We start from the raw sequence: 26,364 nt of genomic DNA on the forward strand, positions 1-26,364 counted from the left end.
ACCTTTACCATCGGAAGACGTCAACCTTACTGAGTGCTGAAGAACTCAAGACAGAAGAGCGACAGAAAAGCATCGCACGTTGGCAGCTACAGTGGGATGTTGCCGTGAAAGGCAGGTGGACACACCGTCTCATACCACGGATTGACTTTTGGCTGAATCGTAATCACGGTGAGGTCAACTACTATCTAACGCAGATGTTATCAGGACATGGCTGCTTTCGAGAATACTTACACCGCTTCAAGCACGATAATTCTCCAGAGTGCCCGTCCTGCCCAGGAGTCAATGAAGATGCAGAGCATGTTTTCTTTGTGTGCCCACGATTTTATCCACAGCGTGATCAACTCGAAAACATCTTACATCAAAGTATCCAACCTGAGACACTAATAGAAGCAATGTTGTCGTCAAAAGCCGCATGGAACGCAATAAGCACGTTTGCAACAGACGTCCTTACAGACCTGCGTTCAATCGAAAGAAAAAGAACAAAGGACCACAACATCTAGAAGAAAGAAGTAATAACATCTTAGCTACCAGAAGGAAGAGCAGTAGCTAAATCCTCCCCCCCGCGAAGTAATGCCTAACGGCGGATACCGTGGGGGATCAGAGCTCAGAGGATAGCGGAGGTTTTAGTCGGTATTAGCATTAACAAGTCACCTTTAAGTTAATGTTTGAGTCCGACATACCAGGCAAAACATCTAAGCCAGAGATTCGTAAAAGAATTTCCTTCGCTATATAAAAAAAAAAAAAAAAAAAAAAAAAAAAAAAAAAAAAAAAACACATATATATTTATATATATATATACACACACACGACCATAGAATATTAAAAGGAAAAAAAATATATTTTTGTCTTCGTTTTATGATGCGGCAAGATTTTACACTTTCTTCTAAAGTTACAATACATTCGAGGATTTTTCTGTAAATATTTTCTTCAGTCTAGAAGTATGATTCTTGGTCACGTAACGTTTTCAATGTTCTTATTATCGGGAAAGATGGTTTGTTACTCGCCTTTTTCATTCTCAACCTATTCTTTTTTATCTGGCTTCATTTCTTCTTATTCTTTGTTGCATTTCACCAACAATATTTTCAATTGTTTTTTCCAAAAACGTTTACGTCATCATTCTCAGTAATAAAAGGAATATATATATATATATATATATATTACTTTTTTTAATTTTATTAAGTTTTTGAACATTATTTTAGAAGTTTCACGCTGCTATAATCCTAATTACATGATATTTAATTTCTATTGTCTGTATATTCTATTTTAACATTCTCGTACAGTAGGACCATATAAAAACATAGATACAATACTGCAGATCTTCAAATAAAAACTTAATTAGATAAACCTTTTTTTATTATTCTTCTTTTTTTTTTTAGTTTGGTAGTTAATTTTATTTATTTAAAAAAATTTTTTACAAAATGTTTTTACAGAATACATTCTGCTTTCTAAATATACTTTCTTTAATTATACTACATAAATCCACTATTTAAATATAACTTTTAATTTAATTTATATATTTAATTTAATTATAAATTGAAGCTATTATTACGTATAATATTTAAGTATTTATATTACTCTTTAATATTTGTAAAATTTACTGTCTATTAATTTACAAAGGATATCTCTAAAGACCGCTGGGAAATTTCTCTCCTATAGGTTAGCAAACCTGTGTCGTTCATAGCCACGCTAGTAATGTACACTGCATCGTTGTCTTTAAGTTGTCGCGTTGCAGTATCGTTGAATACGTGTGAGTTATTATGTTATAAAATGAATCGGAAAATCGATGTTGCCGCCGACTGTCAAATACGTGGAGTCATACGTTTTTTAAACCTCAAAACGTTGCTGGCTGAAATTCAAACGCAGTTGGTTGCTTACTGTGTACGATGATAAGGTAACGAATGAAAGAAACCTCCGAAAATGGTATGAAATGTAAACAACATAACTAATGTCCACGATGAAGAACGTTCGAAAAGGCCCTCAATAATCACAGAGTTTCATGTTGAAACGCGTCGATGATGAAATCAGAAAAGATCGTCCCTCAAAGATTTCCAACCTGTCCTTTTTCCGGATATTTCAGAAGCTGTTATTGGTCGTATTGTTCATGACCATTTAGGCTTCAGAAAGGTTTGTGCACGTCGGGTGCCGCACGTCTTAACGGAACGTTACAAAAAAATGCGAATGAAATCAACTTTGGAATTTTTGATGCGCTACACAGATAAATGTGATAAGCTCATTAATTCAACTGTTACCAGCAACGAAACATGGATTTTGTATTACACGCCAATAAGAGAAAACGACAGTCAAGTGAATGGCGTCATTCTCAATCACCAAACAGACCGACAAAGGTCAAGCCACAGCCAGTTGGTGCAAACTGAAGGCCACAGTCTTTTGGGATCAGTTTGGCATACCGCTTATCGATTTTATGCCACGTTAAATGAATGTAAATACAATTTATAGTAAATTTACAATAAAAATCCGTAATAAATATGTTACATTAATATTTTAAGTGTGTATATATATATATATCATAGTGTCCTGACTGACGGACACATTAATGTACAGCTCAAACCACTTGAATCTACGCAGATGAACATTGGAAGGCAGGCACCCATTAAGGAAGGATTTTTTAAAAAACTCAGTCTCAAGCGGAGAGGGTTTTTTTCATGAAAATTCTATATTTCAGGAACCGAAGGTGTAATAGTAATTAAAACTGGTATTTAGACACTTTTTTAAAAACATATTTATAGGTATTTTTAACATTTAAAAAAAATCCAAATTGGGAGGTGAAGAAAATGGGGGAGTAAAGCTTTTTATGAAAATTCCAAACTTCAGGAAACAAATGTGCTACTGTTGTGAAAATTGATATTTGTAAACTCCTTTGAAAATAAAATAACACGTATTTCACAATTTTCCAAAATTCCAATTTGGGAGTGACAGAGATTTTCATGAACCTGTATGACGGTTTTGTTACAGTTGTAAACATTTTTATTTAAATTTTTTTTTTTTAAAAACAAAAAAGATTATGTTCCACAATTTTTCAAAACCCCAATTTGTTGGGGTGGCAAGGGGGCGCATAAAAATTTTATATTTTTTGTGTTTTCTACCCTCCTTAAAGAACAATATCGTCTGCGAAACCTAAACATCGCTGGTCAATAAAAACTACAGTGTACGAAAATTTCCAGGATAAACTCAACCACAAGAAATAATTTGACAACAAAATCCTCGTCCAAGTCAATAAATACTTTTGTTAATTAGTCCATTAAAACATAAACCTTTAAATTGAGGTAAAATTTTAACAGAAATATGATGTTTCTTTTTAAAACTTATTTTAGGTACAAATCCAAAATCCACACAACCGAAGCTGCGGCAACAAATAATATTTTACACACACACAAAACTTTCCTTTATGTGTAAAAATAATCTGTCAAGTAGAATGAAATCTGGAAGTAGGTAATAAATAATTATTTATAGTTAATTATGTTTGTTTAATATCCTCTACCTAAAGAAATTATTTAATTCTATAACTACAGTAACTAAAAATATTTATTGGTGAATTATAAATATTTGAAACGAAATAACGAGTATTTCAATAATTCTATATACTTTTAGAAAAAGAAATACATTATGAAGCCGATATAAATATTTGGAATAAAAATTTAAAATAAACGAAAGAAAAATAAGCCAAAATTAAAAAGTAACAGCTTAAAATAATAAATACTTGTAAAAGAGTACAAATGAATGATTAATCCATTAAAATAATATCAACCCATCAAAAATCGTATAAGGAATGACGTTACAAAGCTCTTAATCATTCCAAAACCGACAAGTTGTATGATTACAATTATTATTAAATTTCAATTTTACACTCAGCAACCGCAACATACTCTTTACAAATAACCAGCCGCACTTATAAATATGCAAACTTCTACCAACAAAAACAGAACATCAAAACGCAAATTACAGTATAATTATAATAATGATTTTACACCACGATCCCATGATTACAGTAAACTTTCTCACGTCTTATAACCCTAAATAAAACAAACCGTGTTTAAAATCACAATTTAATAATATTTAGTCATTTCATTTACTTAACATAATAATATACCAGCGACAAATAAATTTCATAAAGGATTAATAATATGCTTATTAAAGAGGCAAATATAATAACGATGCGTGATGGACGATTGCATGAGTAATATAATTAAAATAATAACAAAAAACATTTATAAAGACATATTACGTCATCATCATAAAAGCCAACAGAACTTGTTCTGGTAACGATCTCTTCCTCGGTCTATCCTCTCACTTCTTTTACCACGATTATATTTCTCAATCGAATAGAAAAGTTTATCTGGATTAAATTTTTTAATAAAAATTATAACAATGTACGCAATGAAACGAATGGTTTTCACGATTTAAAAGCGGTTGTAAATCAACTGAAGATGACCCTCGACTAAGAATGCCTTCGTCTTCAACTGATTTCACCCGGGTTCAGAAAAATAACGATCTGGTGCGTCAAATCACCAATTGACTGTCAGAGAACTTGCAGAAGTTAGCATCTCAATTGGATCATGCCATGACATTCTGACTAAAAAATTGAACATGCATCGAGTTACAACAAAGTTTGTTCCTCGTTTGATGATGAACAGCAGAAAGAACATCGAATGGACGTTTGTCAGCAACTTCTTGAACAACCCGATGATGATGAAACATTCATGCAAAGGATCATAACGGGAGACGAAAGCGGTATAAGGCTACATCATCGAAACAAATGTCCAATTATTACAATGGATTGGTAAAATATGTCCGCTCCCCAAGAAAGCACGTCAGTCTCGATCCAATGTCAAAGTTATAGTCTCTGTTTTTTCGATGTGAATGGAATCGTGCATTTTGATTTCTTGTCTCAAGGTGAAATAGTAAACCGTATGTACTTTCAAGGCGGTTTACAATGATTACGTGAAAAAATCCACAAAAAGGGTTCAGAGTTGTGGCGAGACAACTCTGGGTTCTTTCATCATGACAATGAGCCTGCACACTCAGCTTTGTCAATTCGTCAGTTTTGTACCAAAAATCAGATGACTGTTCTCCCTCAGCATGTCTATAATCCACACCTGGCTCCTTGCAATTTTTTCTTATTTCTGAAATTAAAATCAGTGATGAAAGGACGCCGTTTTGAGACTATTGATGACATTAAAGCAAATTCGTCACGAACCTTAAAGACCATTTCAAATGAGGATTTCCAGGACTGCTGAGCGTAGTGGAAACACACCGTTGGGAAAAGTGTGTGAATAAGAGAGGGAAGTACTTTGAAGGGGACAAGGACCAATAATTGTAAAATTAATAATAAAAATTTTAAAAAATAAAGTTCACTTATTTTCTGAAACAGACCTCGAATCTATACAAAATATTAATGTCTAATATTTAAATGGTGCTGAAGTAGGATGCACGTACAATTTTTTTCCCGTTCTACCGTCATTTTGGAAATCATTATATAAAAAAATTTAATATAGGATGTTTTGGAATATAAATTCCAGTAAAAAATTTAATTCATGAAAATTTGCTATTAAAACGGTAAATTACAATCATTGAAATAACATACATGTATTCATGAAAACGTAGAAAAACATGATTTCTGTACGACAGAGAAAAAATATTTTTTCAATGGATTCTTTTTCACTGCCGGTTAGAAGGTAATGAAATCACCGATCTCCTAACAATCAAAGATACATCTATTCCCTATCCGAAATAGTTATCAGCAATTAAAAATCTAAACAGCAGTGTAAAATGATGTCGATGACAAAAAGAGAAGTGTCAATGAACTAGAATAAGGGAAGATTCTGTCACATCCAAAAAATACTCCAAGTCTTCCAAGTAAATCTATAGTTATATTGACTTATTATACGTGACTACCTTGTTAAATATATTTATCGATTCAAAATACTCCAGTCATCTAATTGTTTATTACAGGAATAAAGAAATGGATGAAATACATATTCAAACAAGCCAAATCTTACTACGTGAAAAGGAGTTAACACCAACATATCTGAAAGCTCGTTCACAAATAGTTTTTAAAGTCAAATACTCGTCGTCTCTCAACAGACATCAACAAAAAAATAAATGGCGATCCTTTTCTTCCAAATTATAAAATTAAAACTATTTGAAAAATCTTTCACTATCAGAAACTCTATAGCATGCTATAAAATTGTATTCTTGCTCATTCTTCATAATAAATTATTTATTTACTCAACAAATAAAAAAAAATCTGATGTGGACAACACATCAGATTTTGTGGACACCGCAACACTTCATGCCTATTAAATTACATATATATATATATATATATATATATATTAATAATCAGAGGTTAATTATTAATAAATCAATATATTTAAGTTAAAAAAAAAGGAAATGAAGTCGGATTCAAACCGATGTGCCTTACCCTTGTAAAATCCAAATATTTCATTAATTAAAATTTTATCTGGCTATAACTCTGGAACCAATGAAAATAATTATCACTTACGATATATCGTTGAAAAGCTCTCAATGAGGGCTGATTACTGCAGTTAAGAAAAAGTCCAAAATTCAATTTTTTGTTTTGGATTTCGCGATTTTTTGGACACTTTTGGCTCAGTCGATTGCAATCAAAAGGGAAAGTGCACGACTAGATGTTACAACAGTCCTAAATAAATAATTTCATCATATTGCTAATTGTTGTTGAGTTATGCGAGATAAATACGTACATACATTCAGACGTCACGCCGAATCTAATCACATGGATATTTCCGTTGAAATCTGAAAACCGAAATTTTTCGCAATCACAATGCTTCCTTTACTTCGTACAAAAAAGTAAAAATGGCGTGTACCCAATATAATTTAATAAAAATAGCGTGACAATAAGGAAGTTTTAAGAAATCGATTTTGATTTTTTTTTATCAGTTTGGACAATATATTCAAAAGATTTATTTGGTTAATTACCAAAAGTATAAGATTGCAGATGATATAAAACATACTTATTTTTAATAATAAGCACCTTTTTCCAGATTTACTAGGGAAACTAAAAGAGATAACGGCTTTTTGTTTATTCTTTTTCACTGATCAGTATTAAGCATTCAAAGCACTCCTGGAATGTAGGTTATATTATATTCAACTATACAAAAGATCTTTTGTATTTTTTATCTCTCCTCATTATAGTAATTGTTTGTATATTGAACACAATTACTCTCAGAAAAACCAATTATGATTGGTGCTAGTTTAACCTCAATTGCTTCACGTGCATACAACCATAATTCAGACTGAGAAAGAAGTACAAAGCAAAAAATTAATACTTTTATTTATCCGAACACGTAAAATAATTTTCAAGATGAAAAACACACACATTCAATTAAGTTCTTCAAAGAGTTGTAAGAATTGTTTACGAAATGAAAAATATTTTAAATCATAACGATGTTAAAATAAGTTGTTATATAATAATAAAGCATTTCTTTATTAGAACTGTCAATGATATCGGTTAATAATTAATTATATAAGTGAAAAATCATACTAGTGAAAGAATTGTATATGATTTATTGCCAATTTAACAACGTTATTGTAAGTCAAACGTAAAAAAAATGTGTTTTTTGAGCCTATTTCTTGGCGTTTTACATGGGATATGTTAGAAACTAAGAGAGATACAGTTTTGGGACCTACTTTTTTCGATTTCCCGGCTCAATAACCATAAGAAACAATTAAATTTACCCCTTAATTGACCTTCCCAGAATTTCAGAAATCCTTAATTTACCCGGAGGAACTGAAACTCGGGCGAAATCTTACATCCTGTATAACTCGCTAACGAAGCGTTTTCGGACCTACATTTATTTAAACTTTTTTCTTATTTTTAGCCTCTAGAATGAGTTGGCAAAGTATTGTCCTATCCTCCTGAATCACTCTGTATATTCTCCTCTAAATGTTAAAAAGGCATCTATATCAAACGACATTAAGAAAAATCCCTCGCCCATTTTCAGAATTGTGCGATATGAAATTATTTAGTTGAACAATATAAGTAGTTGTGCCAGTTTCCAAATGGATGATTAGCTCATTAATAAAACAATGGCTTACACAACAAAAGTTCTACATTCGATTCCCGACTTGGAGTTACATTCTTTTCATTACTTATAATCCATTCTATTACCTAATAAAATTACTTCCGTTAGAACCGCCCGTAGAAAAATCATTAACTTCTTGTAAAATAAAAATAACAATTTTATAAGAATAAAATTGGACTAGATTTAATTCAACCTGAATTATCCTTCTTAAAAGAAAAAAAATGTTACAATTGTAATAAGACAATAATTCTGTAAAAAGATATTTTAATTAAATAATAAATTTAACAAACGGTAAACAAAATTAAAGTTTTATACTAGTAAAAATAAAGAACAAAATCCAGTCTACCGTGAAATTTACTATCGGGATAATCAAAGCACTGCTACTACAAAATTCATCCGTATTATAAGAAAAGGTTAGTAAATTACTTCGCTAAAAAATAAAAAGCTAAAACTTTTTTACAAGAAACAAAATCAAAGCAGCAAAGAACGATCAAACGATTATAAATAAAGGGGAAATAAAAAAGGTAAAATGATTATTGGGTAATATGGCAACAACATAAAGAAAATAACGATCTGATAAACAAAAAGAGAAAGAAAATTATACTTTAGAATCCTATTCTTTTATATTCTATTACCTTATATTTCTTTTATTTATCTTCTTTTTTCAAACAAAATACTAGTTAAGTTTACTAAATAAATTGCGTGGGAAGGGTAAAAGAGAGTTTGGTGAGGTCGTTAAGCAAATAAAGAGAAAAGCGAACACAGGCAAAGAGAAGAAACACATTACACGAACTCGGTTTTATAATTCCAAACAAGGAAAACAGACGGCGTGACGCCCGTAGTACCACAGCTCTGCCTACCGCCTAACCGATTCTATATGTTCGTATACAATCATACGCGAGACCCATCCGTTCGGTTCGGTTAGCCGGCCGGTCGCTCTTTCTCAAAACTTAAGTTGGCTTGCAACTTTGTTATTAAACTCAATTTGAATCGAGTACAATGGAAAATGAAGTCTGAATGTACACAAACACACACGTCTTGTTTGAATTGCAAGTAATGTATTCAACCTTTATAAAAGCTACATCTACACGATATAGTACTAAAAGTTTAAACTTTAACACAAAATACCAAAATAACTTTACAGGTATATCTCTCGTCACTCCCTCTTTCTCTCTCACTCTCATTACAGTAACATATTACAATTCATTCTCTCGAAGATGAAAATAATCCTACGTAGAACTGAAAGAATAGGAAAACAGCTCAAAAATAAATACTGCATGTGCTTTTTGATTATAGAATACTTATCGTTAATAAGCAGAAAGAAATTAAAAAAATAAATCAAAAAACACATAACAAAATTAAATAAGAATAATGCAGAACAAAGAAAAATTAACAAATAAATAATAAATTCAGTACTCGGAAACAAAAAAAAAAAAAACCATTTAAGAAACACCAAAATCGGTGTTTCTATACTTACGGAAAAAATAAATACTTGCAAATGTAAAATGATAAAATATTATTTTGGACAATTCAATACGTAAATAAAAAGTTCATTTTTCTACAATCTACAAAATTACAATCGGCTCCTTAAAGTGGAACCATAAGTAAATCTTTTGATAACAAGCACATGATAAAGAGTTCTTCAGAAATCCCCATATTAACTCATAAAAATAGTTATCAGTAAACAGTAATTTTAAAGTTCGTTAGTAAAAGAATATATCTCTCCCAACACTTCATAGTCAATAAAAACAAAATACTAATAAATAACAAAAAAATCAGTAAAATAAAAAAAAATAAAGAAATACGAGGTGTGGCTATTATATAACGAGACTAATGCTGTAAAATATTCTACTTTAAATTTATATATATTTATTTATTATCCCCTTCAATATAAACCCCTCTTCTATCCCTACAACGCTCCATGCGAATTTCCCACTGATCGAATCGGTGCTGGAAGTCTGCTTCTGTGAGCTCTTTCATGACGCGTGGCGCTTTTTCTTTCACAGCTTCAACGGTCTGAAATCTTATTCTTTTTAATGCAGATTTGACGTTGTAGAACAGATAAAGGTCAGATGGTACCAGACAGGCGAATAAGGCGGATGGTCTAACACTGGGATGTCATACTTGGCTAGAAACGTCTTGACAAACAATACAGCGTCAGCCGGTGCATTGTCCTGATGAAAAACCCCTGATGATTTGCTGTTCCACAATTTGAGTCGTTTTTTTCTTATTTTTCCACGGAGTTGAGCAAGGATCTCAAAGTAGTAATATTGATCAATAGTTTGACCTTCAAGAATCCAGTGAAGGTACACAATCCCATGAATATCGAAAAAAACAATCGTCATCGCTTTGAAATTTGATCATCATCTTCAACGTCTTCTCGGCCATCTTGGAAACGCTTAAACCACTCAAAAACTGGCAAATGTGATAAACATTCATTGCCATATACTTTTTTTTTAATAAAACATAAGTTTCAGTAGCGGTTTTCCTAGTTTCGTATGAAATTTCACAATTCTTTGCTCTAATAAAACACTTATAATTTTTTCGGGAAAATAAAAAAAAAAAAAAAACAGATGTTACCCAAACGAAGGCCACGGCCAGACTAATATGTCCACAGAAACTGGAGTGGCAACAATCTAAAGAGAAGACTTCACGTTACACAGCTGTCGGTCGTCATTTGGCGCATGCGCAGTTCTTCTGTAGCAGCATTGGTCTCGTTATTTAATAGCCACACCTCGTAAAGTAAACAAGAATATCACTAGATTTGGCGCTGTCATTTATCAAACTGTCATTCAGTAACCCCTAAGTCAAACACATGGAGACGTTACAACCTTCGGACGTCCCTGCTGTTATCAAGCAAATTGTTTGCTAAGTGGCTGACGTGATTTTCAAGTCGTTGATTAAACGCTGCGCTGTCTCAAACCCTCACAAACCGTCGGAAACTCCAGGTTTTCATGAATTTCATCGTTCCGTGTGAACCATGGTGCCTCTGAAATTGCTCTCGTTACTTTGTTCTGGAAGCGTTGTATAATATCTATGTTACTATTACTTGCTGTTCCCAACAACTCCACGACGTAAGTCCAGATTGGTCGTAGGATAACTGCTGTGTAAAACAGAACTTTATTGGACAACGTGAGGCGTGAGCTTCTCCGTATAGGGAATCAATGCAGTTCCCTATACTTCGCGTTCAGTTGTTTTCTTTTCATCCTCTCGTGACACTTCTAGGTCAAACGCCGATTAAGATGAAGTCCTAGGTACCGCGCACTCTCCGTTTGTGGGATCAAGACACCATCCATGTACGCTCTGGGACAGTCACCCTTTCGCATGGCGAAGTAAATAAAAAGTTAGCTTAGAAATAATCAAAATCACTAAAAACTCTACTGATGAAGATACAATGATACAAAATGTTTACGTACTGTTTGGAAAATATTTGTAAACTTTTATTTATTTATTAAACATCGTTTAAAAAAAATATATTAACTGATAATGGATGTTTGACAATCGACATGCTGATCACGTTTTACAATTTTTTGTAGAAGGTTCTGGAATGTTTATTCTCAAATTTTATTTCAATATCCGTTTGATATATATCGCCATTATAAAAACATGTAAAAATATACGAAAGCTATAAAATCGACAAATTAATGAAAAAACTGAATTAAATCATGCTTCAAATATTTTTTTCTTTCTAAAACGCTCGTAGGTTACGTAACTGATTTAAAAAGCCCAGTTCTGTTCAAAAATATACAGGCATCACATAAGTTTCCATACATACAAAAATATATGCATTTTTTTTTTTTTATGAAAACAAATTTATTTATACCTAATATGCTCTACGTCCTTCTCTATGAATCATGAGACCTTGCCGTTGGTGAGGGGGCTTGAGTGCTCAGGGATACAGAGTAGCTGGACCGAAGGTGCAACCATATCGGAGAGGTATCTGTTGAGAGCCAGACTAAGGAATGATTCCTGAAAGAGGGCAGCAGCTCTTTCAGTAGTTGTTAGGGGCGTAAGTCACAATGACTTAAACGGCCGTATCAACATCACTCAGTCCTCTGAGTACTGCGCAGCTGAAAGCAATGGAAAACTACAGCTGTTTTTTTTTTCCAAGAAAATGTGGCTCTGCATTTTCAAAAACAATAATGGAGGCGCCTTCCTTGGTAAAATATTCCGGAGGTAAAATAGTCCCCCGTTCGGATCTCCGGGTGGGGACTACTAAGGAAGGGGTCACCAGAAAAGTAAAAAATAACATTGTACGAGTCGGAGCGTGGAATGTTAGAAGCTTAAAAAAGGTTGGTAGGCTAGAGAATTTAAAAAGGGAAATGGATAGGGTAAACGTGGATATAGTAGGAATTAGTGAGGTTCGGTGGGAAGAGGAAGGCGACTTTTGGTCGGGTGACTTTAGAGTAATTAACTCAGCGTCAAATAATGGGCAGGCAGGGGTAGGTTTCGTGATGAACAAGAAAATAGGGAGGAGAGTGGAGTATTTCAAGATGCATAGCGATAGAGTCATTGTAATAAGGATAAAATCAAAACCTAAACCGACAACGATTGTTAACGTCTATATGCCTACAAGCGCCCATGATGATGATGAGGTAGAATGTGTATACGAAGAGATTGATGAAGCAATTAAACACGTAAAAGGAGATGAAAATTTAATAATAGTTGGAGATTGGAATGCAAGCATTGGAAAAGGCAAGGAAGGAAATATAGTGGGTGAATACGGGCTGGGCAAAAGGAATGAAAGAGGGGACCGACTTATAGAGTTTTGCACGAAGTATAATTTAGTAATTGCCAACACCCAATTTAAAAATCATAATAGAAGGATATACACTTGGAAAAAGCCAGGCGATACTGCAAGGTATCAGATAGATTATATCATGGTTAAGCAAAGATTTAGAAATCAACTCGTGGACTGCAAAACTTACCCTGGAGCAGACATTGATAGCGACCATAATTTGGTGATAATGAAATGTAGATTGGGGTTTAAAAACCTGAAGAAAAGGTGTCAGATGAATTGGTGGAATTTAGAGAAGCTTGAGGAAGAGGAGGTAAAGAAGATTTTTGAGGAGGACATCGCAAGAGGTCTGAGTAAAAAAGATAAGATAGAAAATGTACAAGAAGAATGGGAGAATGTTAAAAAGGAAATTCTTAAATCAGCAGAAGCAAACTTAGGCGGAATAAAGAGAACCGGTAGAAAACCTTGGGTTTCAGACGATATATTGCAGCTGATGGATGAACGTAGAAAATATAAGAATGCTAGTGATGAAGAAAGTAAAAGGAACTATCGGCAATTAAGAAATGCTATAAACAGGAAGTGCAAACTGGCGAAAGAAGAGTGGATTAAAGAAAAGTGTTCAGAAGTGGAAAGAGAAATGAACATTGGTAAAATAGACGGAGCATACAGGAAAGTTAAGGAAAATTTTGGGGTACATAAATTAAAATCTAATAATGTGTTAAACAAAGATGGTACACCTATATATAATACGAAAGGTAAAGTCGATAGATGGGTGGAATATATTGAAGAGTTATACGGAGGAAATGAATTAGAAAATGGTTTTATAGAGGAAAAAGAGGAAGTTGAGGAGGATGAAATGGGAGAAACAATACTGAGATCTGAATTTAAGAGAGCATTAAAAGATTTAAATGGCAGAAAGGCTCCTGGAATAGATGGAATACCTGTAGAATTACTGCGCAGTGCAGGGGAGGAGGCGATTGATAGATTATACAAACTGGTGTGTAATATTTATGAAAAAGGGGAATTTCCGTCAGACTTCAAAAAAAGTGTTATGGTAATGATACCAAAGAAATCAGGGGCAGATAAATGTGAAGAATACAGAACAATTAGTTTAACTAGTCATGCATCAAAAATCTTAACTAGAATTCTATACAGAAGAATTGAGAGGAGAGTGGAGGAAGTGTTAGGAGAAGACCAATTTGGTTTCAGGAAAAGTATAGGGACAAGGGAAGCAATTTTAGGCCTCAGATTAATAGTAGAAGGAAGATTAAAGAAAAACAAACCAACATACTTGGCGTTTATAGACCTAGAAAAGGCATTCGATAACGTAGACTGGAATAAAATGTTCAGCATTTTAAAAAAATTAGGGTTCAAATACAGAGATAGAAGAACAATTGCTAACATGTACAGGAACCAAACAGCAACAGTAGCAATTGAAGAACATAAGAAAGAAGCCATAATAAGAAAGGGAGTCCGACAAGGATGTTCTCTATCTCCGTTACTTTTTAATCTTTACATGGAACTAGCAGTTAATGATGTTAAAGAACAATTTAGATTCGGTGTAACAGTACAAGGTGAAAAGATAAAGATGCTACGATTTGCTGATGATATAGTAATTCTAGCCGAGAATAAAAAGGATTTAGAAGAAACAATGAACGGCATAGATGAAGTCCTACGCAAGAACTATCGCATGAAAATAAACAAGAACAAAACAAAAGTAATGAAATGTAGTAGAAATAACAAAGCTGGACCACTGAATGTGAAAATAGGAGGAGAAAAGATTATGGAGGTAGAAGAATTTTGTTATTTGGGAAGTAGAATTACTAAAGATGGACGAAGCAGGAGCGATATAAAATGCCGAATAGCACAAGCTAAACGAGCCTTCAGTAAGAAATATAAGTTGTTTACATCAAAAATTAATTTAAATGTCAGGAAAAGATTTTTGAAAGTGTATGTTTGGAGTGTCGCTTTATATGGAAGTGAAACCTGGACAATTGGAGTATCTGAGAAGAAAAGGTTAGAAGCTTTCGAAATGTGGTGCTATAGGAGAATGTTAAAAATCAGATGGGTGGATAAAGTGACAAATGAGGAGGTATTGCGGCAAATAGATGAAGAAAGAAGCATTTGGAAAAATATAGTTAAAAGAAGAGACAGACTTATAGGCCACATACTAAGGCATCCTGGAATAGTCGCTTTAATTTTGGAAGGACAGGTAGAAGGGAAAAATTGTGTAGGCAGGCCACGTTTGGAATATGTAAAACAAATTGTTAGGGATGTAGGATGTAGAGGGTATACTGAAATGAAACGACTAGCACTAGATAGGGAATCTTGGAGAGCTGCATCAAACCAGTCAAATGACTGAAGACAAAAAAAAAAAAAAAATGCTCTACGTAACTAACATTGCTTTTAAAACATATTTCGACGAGTGTCCTCCACTGCTGAAGAACACGTTAACCCCATAAGTTTCCATACAAAGGAAAAAATAAACGTTTAGGAAATAAACAAGGAACGTTCCTTGAGATGATTTATATGTTTTGTATCTTTTCCTGGACTTAATAAAAAAATGTTTACTTTTCCAATATATGGAATTTTAAGGAACGCCCAGTACACATAACATAATTTTTAAAAGTTACTGGCATAGTAGTTAGGATTATTAGGTTAATATATGGGGTTCGATTCCCAGTATCGATATAACTTAAAGAAAATATATATATATATATACATACAAAAATACATATAAAACTTACCGCATAGTAAATAATCCCAAAATTTGAACAGAAAAAGAAGCTTAGGCAATAATAGACACACATTAAAGATATATATATATATATATATATATATTTAAGACTGACATTCTTCAAAATTGTTAATTCTTCTAAAAACTTAGCTTAAAAAATGCGTAATACATAAATTATTAATATTAATAATAAAAATAAGACTAATTTTAATTCAGAATTGTCTTCCTAGAGTTTCACATTTAAATTTAAAGTCGAAACGAACACCAAATAATAAATCGTTTTATATATACAGTTGTAGAATAAGAGAAACATTTTTATTTTCCTAATGTGTACGTTATAATATATTCAACTATGAACAATTCCCTCCCCCAATGGCCCATTGAAATATGAGGATGATCTGTATGGCACGTAAATGAGGTACAGTCTTGTAAAGAGTAAGGCCGATCATGCCTAAAACGTGTGAACCAACCAGAAAAGTACACCGATATAGACTGTATAGAATACAAATCCGTATAAAAGCAACTACACTCTACTAGGATTTAAACATCAGAACTTCCGGCTTCAAAAATCAGCTGTTAAACAACTGATTTGCGACGAGTTAAAACACTAGACCATCCCGGCGGGCTAGAAATATATTAATTAGAATATTACAAATGCTTACCTAATTTTTTGGCCTCTTGATGGGAAGGATGAGGGTGCCCCGCTAATTTCTTTTTGTGGTAACACAGCCTTGTTAGGTCACTAGTGGGTGTTCCAGCGCTCCATGGTCGCGTCGACACCTAAAAAAAGCAAAAAAATAACCCGATTATAAAAATCATCAAATAAAGAACATTCATTTAAAAAAAAAAATATAACTTAATCATACAAAAAAAAAATCGATTTTGCCATTAAAGTGACGGAGAAAGCGAAAATATAATAAACTAAACTAAAACCATGCACAACTGCAAAATATAACTATTTACTAATACTGAAAAAGGAGATGTTCATAAGTCATTACAGTACAATACAAAGTAACAAGAGAATTCTCAATATTTTATAAGTTTAATAGGATTTGATATTAAAATTTTATAAACGTTTTAACAAAAAAAAGGTGTACGTTATGCGCAATGTTGCCGGTACTAATACCGTATGTTTAAAGCAATCGTTTTTTAATTACCAAATTTAACCAAGAAAATGGCAGATAATGGAGAGAAAAATTTTCATAATTCATACCGATAACATAAAACGAAAAATATAATTAATTGAAAATGTTACATAGCAGCTATAATTGCAACGATTTTAGCCACGAATTTAATATAGAATTTCCACAGAAAAAAGTATAGTCTAAATATAAATATACAAATGTCTTCACTCGTTCACGACAGGCAGTATAGTGACATCAATATTCTTGGAGAAAATAGACCTGACAAGTCCGTCTCGAATCTGAAGCGTTTTACATTTGTTACATCCGTAACAATGACTGTAAATTCAACTAATACTCCTTTCTATCGCAAAACAATGCAATATATACACGTATATATAATGGAGTATATATAAATTTATATAACTAGGGGCATGGATATATATATGTGTGTGTACACTAGCAACATTATAATGCTTTTTTACGATGGAAAAGAAAGAGCTTTAAGCCAGTTTAATAAAAAAATATATAAATAAATAGAAAAAAAAAATATATATATATATATCGCCGAACCTGAGAAGAGAAGAGAAGAAGCTTTTGAAATGTGGTGCAATAGGAGAATATTAGAAATCAGATGGGTGGATAAAGTGACAAATGAAGTGGTGTTGCGGCAAATTGATGAAGAAAGAAGCATTTGGAAAATATATTTTAAAGAAGACTTATAAGCTAAATATTAAGGTATCATGGAATAGTCACTTTAATATTGGAAGGACAGGCAGGAGGGAAAAATTGTGCAGGCAGGTAACGTTTGGAATATGTAAAACAAATTGTTAGGGATGTAGGATGTAGGAGGTATACCGAAATGAAACGACTGACACTAGATAGGGAATCTTGGAAAGCTGCATCAAACCAGTCAAATGACTAAAGACAAAAAAAAATATATTTATAATTATATTATATTTATATATATATTTTTTATATTTATTTATTTATTTATATATATTTATATTTGTAATATATATATATATAAAACTTTTCATTTTACCGGTTTTTTTTTTAATCCATTTGTTTTCATAATTACACATAAAACAATATTATTTATTTATACGCGGTTTCATGTTAACATTTTTTATTTTAATTTAAAAACTTTTTCTTGCGTTTTGTATGACTGTACTAGATTAAATAAGTGGTTAAAAAATATGTTAGTTAATTTTTAGTTTTATTTTTAACAATATAAAAATAAATAAATGGAAATCTTATAAATAAAATCAAATAATTTGCAGTTTCGTAATATAAATTACAAAAACGAAAAGAAATTAAAAAAAAAAATTGTACGTATAAGAAAAAATAAATATTAATGCAAAATTAATTAATAATACGACTAATAATGTTGATGTACTAGAAAACTTTTCTAAAAGTTACACAAACAACTTTACAATTTCTATAATTAATTTTAATCCCATTTGACGTCATATATATTACGATGTTATAGAATGAAAAGCTTCATGTAAACATACTGCAATACTGAAAATAGGTCAACTAACCGATTGTTATTACTAATAGCGGAACTATTTCTAATAAACTACAAAGTATAATTAAAATCCATCGCTGTTATAAAAACACTGTTGGGAATTTATTGTCAAAAAAACATAAGTTATTTTATTAAGAGAAATTATTGCGATAATTAACGTCATTAGAAATAAATTTAGACTATAATAAATTAACAAATTTAAATTAAAAAATAATTTTCTGATTTTTTTTTCCAAAAGAGATGGTAAAGATAAAAATAGCTTAATTTGCGTGACCCAACCCTAAATTAAACGCCCACCGTGACACAATGATTTATACTCTTTTTAATTAACAACTTACAATAATTATAAAAATTAATTAAATACGTTGAAAATAAATCCTAAATACGAAAAATTTAGTTAATTAATAAATGAAAATTAAAACAGTATTTAAATGGCACATTTGATATTATTTCACTTCTATTTAGTCCCTAAGGACAGATTTTATATAAACGTGTTAAAATTACTGTTGCCAATTATTAATTCGTCCTTTTAAACAATCACATTACAAAAATATTAAAATGAGCTACGCAAATAAAACAATTAAAATTCATTATAACCAATTATTTTTGGCGAAATGCTGTCAACCAATATTATATTATAGAATACAGTGTATTTTAATTATATTTTAAGATCTTAAACGCAGATTTTTGATGAAATACATTCGTAAACAAATGTACAATAAAAGCCGTTAACAAAAATTTTACATAAAATCTAAAATTAGAGGAACAATTTGATTGTTAAACATAAAAAACGATTACGTTTACGTAGTGTATTAGAATGAAAGTAAATAACACAAACATTATTGAAACCTCCACTTCAACCTGCATTTCAAAAAAAGGAGACGAATTTTTTTTAATAATAACTAAAAATGTATCACTCGTTTATGCTTGATGATTTCGCCCAGATAGCTTGAAGCTTATCCGTGGGATACTGAAAATGTAATTTTATAGCGTATGAAAAATGCCGTGCCTGTCCGGGATTCGAACCCGGGATTTCCGGATGAAACACTATTATTCCGCCACAGTGATCGGTTAATACATTTATTGAAATGTAGAATTTGTTTATAAAAATAATAAGTCGAAAGATTTATAAAACATAAAACTATAGACCCAGTGATAGGAATAAATTACTGAAATCTGGTTAAGGATAATAATAAATGACCAGTAAAAAAACTAAACCAGAAATAAATACTGTTCATTAATTAATTGATCGTTATTAAGGTACGGAAATGTGATTATGTTAATACAGGCATTTATAGATATTATACTCCTTAGAATCGTATAAATTGAAAAAAATTTATTACTAAATATAAACACTTTTAGTAACCTATCTAAAACATCTTATATTGTTATCTGTTTAATTTAACATCATAGATGTGCCTCTCGTTTTTTTTTAAAGCATCTTCAGTAAAAGAGAAATAATTTATTACTGATTAGTTTAATGTATATTTAAATATACATTTTCCGAATGAATAATAATAGATTGAGATTTTTTTATTTTTAAACAGTAACTACTTAAATTAACCTGGTTCATGGAAAGAGATAAAGACCTGGAAGGACTTCCCCGCTGATATTTTAGAAAGAAACTTATTTACGAAACAGGTTTATAATTTTGAATTCCGGTAAGTTGAAAAAGGAAAACAAACATCACAAAAGAACATCGAGAAAGATTGAAAATTATAATGTCAGAAACGCTGGAATAAAAAGTGTGGGAAGGAGTAAGGGAAACAAATGCCAACGGCTCACAAAACCGATACCCGAAGATCACCGCAGTAAAAAAATTACTGGTTGTATACAACCAAAAACTTTAAACTACACGCACAGTTATTGACTATTGACATTTAATAAATCGATTACGTAAAAGAAAAACATTAAAAACCCCAACACAAATAACAGCGATCATTTCCTTCTTCATGAAAACAGTCTTTATATACTAAATATATTAAGAAGTTTTAAGGGAGTATGATTTACCAGAATAAACTTTTCAACATCAAGTAACCCTATTTGCACAACAACCAGATAATACCGTTCTTGGTGAAGTGCGTAGGGAGAGACAACACAAAACGTTTTTGTATGTTCCCAAACCCGCAGCCGTATCCAGTAAGCGTTTAAACAAAACCCACAAAGTAGGGTTTGAACATAAGGGAAATAGTTAAGTAGAAATAATTAAAAGGGAAGATGAAATATAGAAGGACAACAAAATAAGACAAACAACTCGACCCAAAGGAATGCTTCATTGACCCTCCATCAAATTCCTTCGAAAAATAAAATTATATGTGTAGAAAATAGCCATCATGATATAAAGAAGACTGATAAAATATTATTTTAAAAATCAGCTTATTTCTAACTTTAGAAAAAACCCCAAACTCTAAGATTAAAAAAAAATTACCTATGGATTGCATAAATTACCCCGGCTGCGCCGTAGCGTTATGCAATCCATGTTTATAATTTTTGAAGTTTTTTTTTTATTAAAAAACAATAACCAAAAATCATGATTTTTTTAATATTTTTATGTAAAAATATTTATTTCTAAATTTATATAATAAATAGTTAAATAAATATTAAAAAAACTTATTATTTCTATACTCGTGGTTGACATAATGAAAGTTGAACGGCGGGACTATTGTTTTGTGTTCTTGTTCTTTTCAAAACTACAAACAAATGAATAGAGAACCAAAAATGTTCAGTTCTTCGGTTGTCTTCATCGACATAAAAAAATATATAATTTTTGAGGCCAAGATGTTCAACAAAATAAAACAATAATTTTAATCTTGAATCACAACTTTGAAAATTATATTTTCGACCTTTTGAAAATTTATGGGCTTTTTGATGATTAAACTACCAACTAAAACTGATTTTAAATAAATTAAAATCGAAATAAAATAAAATTCTCCATTTTGTTTTATTCTGGAAGTTCCCCCATTCAGTGACTTTATTGTTAAAAAAAAAATACGTTTTGAGCATAACTATTTGCAATTGCGAAAAAAGTTTTTTTCTCATTTTTGGGGTCCCATACTCAATCGGAAACATTCGAGTAAAATTATTTTTTTAAATAATTCCAAGTGTGATAATAAATCTAAAAAAAATGTTTTAAAATTGTTTAGAAGATACAAACAAGATACAACCTTAATTCTAAATAACCAAAATTGTAATTTTGTAGGAAGGAAAAGAAAATTGTTGGCTAATTTTTTTTTTCAACAAGTACTAAAGAATAAGATTTTTAAATGCAATCGGTAACTTGCGAGATGGATTCAAATTATTATTTCTTTATGTATTTTTTTACCACAGACCAGTGGAGTGGGATGGGTAAAAAAAAAATATATATATAGGACTTTTTGGGAAGGTGATAAATATTAAATAAAAATATTTGCGAAGATGTAATTTTGATAAAGAAATTTCAACTGTTGTAAGAAAAGATTTTTGCTGTAAGCTCCAGTCAATATTTGAAATTTTATTTCGTTCAAAACACCCCCACCCTTTTTTCCAATTTTTGCAAACATTTAATAAATAATTTCTTTTTTCAAAATCGTTCAACGGGGTATAGAATTACATCAAATACAGGCAAACATACATGTGTATCTACATACACACAAACGTTCGTCTGACAAAAATAGATTTTTTGTACTCGAAAGCACTAGAATAAATCTCTTTTTCGCAGATTATTTACAACTATTTAAATATTTTTTTAAACAATTTTTTTAATGTCACTTTAGGGCACGAAACTTAAAAATTTTTTTTACGCATCTATATATTTTCCCCTTATCGCTATACCTGCTGTATCAGCAGTTATACACGTACGTACCCGGGAAAATAAAAATAAACTGCGTTTCAAATGCAACTTCCAACAAGGCGATTACTGGTACAAATAAAAATACGGGAAAAATGTAATATTTAATAATAATAATTGAGACTGTACCGACTAAAATTGATAACATCGATAATTAAAATAATAAATAAAAGATCCGTAATAGTAAAAATACTTTATTACAATTTTAAAAGTCTAGAATTACTGAGCCGAACCAAAAATGTAATTATTAAAAATAATAATAACAATAATAAAAACCGGAATACAGATAGATAGTAAAAAAAAACAAAAAACAACAAAATATAACGAAAGATCTTCAATACAAAAAAATATGTAGAAAAATAAACAAATGGATAAAAGAGAACAGATTTAATTCATTATGAAAACAAATTTTATTGAAAAGTTTAAAAAATAATAATAGTAAATAAAATCTCTCTTTTTCTACCCTATCTCTTGTTACATTTGCAAACTTGTGCGTACGTAAAACAATGTTAAATGAAGCGCACACATTATAGTCAAGCTACAAAAAAAAAAACGTTTTCTCCTTTACTTTTTTTTTTATATTTTTAATTTAAAATACATTCATCAGTTAAATTCAAAGCTTGTTTTTTTTTTATTATTATTAATATTATTTATCAGCGGTTACACTGAATCCTCTCGACTTTATTTAAAAATAATTAATTTTTAAAATGTCATGAGGTATAATGTATACTCGTATATGTGAAAACCCACATACGTTGAAGATCAAGATAAAAAAAAAATAATTAAAAAATATAATAAAAATAAAAACAACTGAAATTTTTAATATTATACCGGTCATTAAATAACTATAATATGGTATGTCACGTACACCTTGATAAAAATGTAATGTAATATTAGCTACTAGGACCGGAAAGTTTGCTAAGTTAATTTTATTTTCTAATTAAAAAAGTAATTATTAAAATCCCTTTGAAACAAATCGTAAAATATTCTAAAGAAAATATAAAATTAAAATAAACAGCGGAAATTTATTTCACTTAACTGAAATAATTTACACAGAGCTTTAATACAGGATTTTACATTTACAAATATATCACCGCTAAAGGATTATTAGAGATATTTTTAATATAGTGTAAGTTAGATTCCACAGAAAATTTTACCCAGTTAAATTTTGCAATTAGTTAATCGACGATAATGGAACAAATTAACAACTTTGCTATTAACACAACAATGATTCGATCTTAATGAAGCCTGATGTAAAAACTTTCCATCATAAAAACGTAAAAATTTTTATATTTTTTCTTAGAATTTTATTACGGAAATAAAAAGTATAGAATAATAATGTGAAAAAGCGTAAAAAATATAACACTCTTAGTCAATAATAATTTGAACTACAAAAAGCCTATGCAACATTGGTGAGGTGTATAAAAACTAGTTTTTGAATGAACGATATTGTTATCATTTATAATTTTATGCTTATTATCCTTAAACAATTATTATCGTATTATCCTTAGATAATCCTTATCATATTATCCTTAGAAAATTATTTTATTCCTATTATCCTCAGAAACAAACAAAACTATAAAAAAATTAAGCAAAGCAATAATGCATACAACAAGATGAAATACAAATTACAAGATAGAAGATGAAATAGTAATTTTTAATACTACAGTGTTCCAAAAAGTGACGAAACTTAAGGAAAAATGTTTCCTTCGTTTTTTGTTGGCTTAACTGAGAAAAATTGAGGAAAAATGGGTTACACAATGCAGCAGAGAATATTCATTGTCACGCAATACATGATACGTGCCAGTTACAACCAGACCCATGCCTACACAGACACGGTGTAGATGCACCAAACAAGTCCTCCATACAAGCGGCTGTACAAGTTTCAAGAAACAGAGAATGTGGCATAAGAAGCCAAAAATAGTTGATAAAGTGCTAACATATTTGATCGACGTGCAAGCTGCATATTCTCTTAGTCACGGCAATGCACGGCATTGCGCAAGTGTTTTTAAAGATGCATCCGTATAAAATTCGAGTTGATCACCAGTTGCTACCTGCAGACAATGGAAAACATGTAGCTTTCTGTCAGCGGTTCATGTCATCTGTAACGCCAGACGGGAAAAAACTCGACGATCGGTTTCGGTCTGACGAGGTATGGTTGCACCTTGATGGATAGGTGAATTCACAGAATTCATGAATTTGGTGTACACAAAATCCATACAAGCTGCACGAGTCTCCTCTGCACGGACAAAAAGTGGGTGTTTAGTGTGCAATGTCACGTAAGCGAATCTTCACGACATTCTTTTATGGCACAGTGAACAGTGAGCAGATGATGAACAAATTGTACTATACCTGCATACCGGCTAGAGTACAAGTGGTTTCAGCACGGCGATGCTACGGCTCATACAGCAAACTACACTATGACTTTCTTGGATCAGTGTTTTCATGGACAAGTGATTTCGAAGGGGTTGTGGGCTCCTCGGTCTCCTGATTTATCCCTCCTGACATTTTCTGGTGGGGATACCCTAACGATGTTGCTTACAAATCTTATCATCACACCTTTGCCGTATTGCAGAGCGAAATTGAACGATGTATCGCTGCAATTCACCAACAAATGTTACAACATGTGTAACATTGTTGTAACAATGTTACACATGTACAACACGTACATGTTGTAAGTCATGTACAACATGTACATGTTGTACATGACTTGCGTATTGGATTTGATTTTGTGAATCAAGTCGTATTTGATTTTGTGAATCGTACAATGGAGGCCACTTTCAACAATTATCGTAACAAACTAATTTTCCCATAAGGTCACTTTTAGAACACTCTGTATTATTTATTTTCTAAACACACAACATAAAATACAACTAAATTACAATCGATTATTAGAATTAGACGTCACACGGAAGGTAAATGACAAACAAACAAAAGAAATAAATAAATAAAAAAAGACAATTGTTAAAAAAAGAACACCGGAAATATCAAATTATTCCTTCATCGAATAAAATCCTCGTTCATCCTTCATTCTTCTTAGTACGCACACGTTTGCGAACGCTCGGAAGCACAAGAAAAAAAGACAAACACACAAAAAGATCTTCCCTCTTGCTCATGCATTGCGACAGATGTATTAAGAAGTGAAGTAATCATTTCATAACATGTTATTGCAGCATCATGCAATAAATAAACGCTATTAAAAGATAATAATATAATAGAATGGAGAAACCTTTCAAATAAGATCATTATATCATTAAAAAAAAGGGAGAAAAAAAATATATGTATAGAAAAAAAGGAAAAGAAAATGTTATTAATTACAATTCGAAGCACTAATTTAGTCCAATAATAAAGAATAAAAAATAAAATGATATTTAAAAAACATAACAAAATTAAAATTACTTAGCAAAGTTACAAAAAACAAACATTACTGAAAGACAGCATTATATTTTTTTATTTTATCCTCGCTCTAAATTTCTCTAAGTTTCCCTTGCAGGAATGTAAGAAAAAGTGAGAGAAAATTTCAGGAGTTAAGCATTACGAGAATGATTTTACAACTAAAAATAAAAAAAAAGTGTTATAAATATAGATCCCGGAATGATCTACAATATAGATCGTGTTATACTACAAATGGAAGATTTCACCCTCATTTCTACTCCTAGATATTACAGAAATTCATAGAACCCAAGGGACAACAAATTTCGTTATTTTTTTTTTTTTTTGTTTGTTGATCCAAAAAACGAATAAAACAGCCTCAAAATATATCCGAGTTCTACAGAAAAACTGTTGTAAAGCCAAAAAAAACTCAATTTTCTAAGTTTGTTCTAGTAGCGTGTCCTGTTTTCTGCAGGTTCTTGTGTATTGTGTTGCTTCCAGTAGTGTTGTTTGTGTGGTGTGTGAAATGGTTGGATTGTTATGACTGTGTTTGGGCGGTTCTTCGTTTTTCTGATGATGTTTTTATAAGCAGTCCCAGGAAGGAGGAAATCAGGGGTGGAGGTTTAGTCGGTAGTGCACAGGTATACATACGCCCTTGGTTAAAACTGGCGGAACCTGTTAGCGAGACCGACACTGCTTAGGCGCTCGTAAATGGGGTTCCTCCTCAACCTCTTTAAAAAAAAAAAAAAGTTCTGAGTAAATTAATTATGTAAAAACAAATTAATAAAATCTAACATTTCAAAAATAATTACCGATTACGGAAAAATCGTTTATAAAGAAAAAATCTTGTAAAAATTAAAAATAAATAAAACGAAAATCTAGTGGATTTAATTTTATGCGAGAAATACGTAAAAAAAAATCATTCTCATTAGAAAACGGGCAAAGATTCAAAAAA

General features: G+C 31.1%; 1 protein-coding gene across 1 annotated transcript in view; it reads right to left on the reverse strand.

Moving 5' to 3' along the window:
• LOC142330091 (uncharacterized) overlaps positions 1-26,364 on the reverse strand; it is a 579,867-nt gene that overhangs the window by 87,528 nt on the left and 465,975 nt on the right. The window contains exon 4 of the mRNA XM_075375149.1: positions 16,222-16,339. Coding sequence (XP_075231264.1) covers positions 16,222-16,339 — 118 coding nt within the window. The remainder of the gene's footprint in view (positions 1-16,221; positions 16,340-26,364) is intronic.

Source organism: Lycorma delicatula, chromosome 9, assembly GCF_047948215.1.
Source record: "Lycorma delicatula isolate Av1 chromosome 9, ASM4794821v1, whole genome shotgun sequence".
NCBI lineage: Eukaryota > Metazoa > Arthropoda > Insecta > Hemiptera > Fulgoridae > Lycorma > Lycorma delicatula.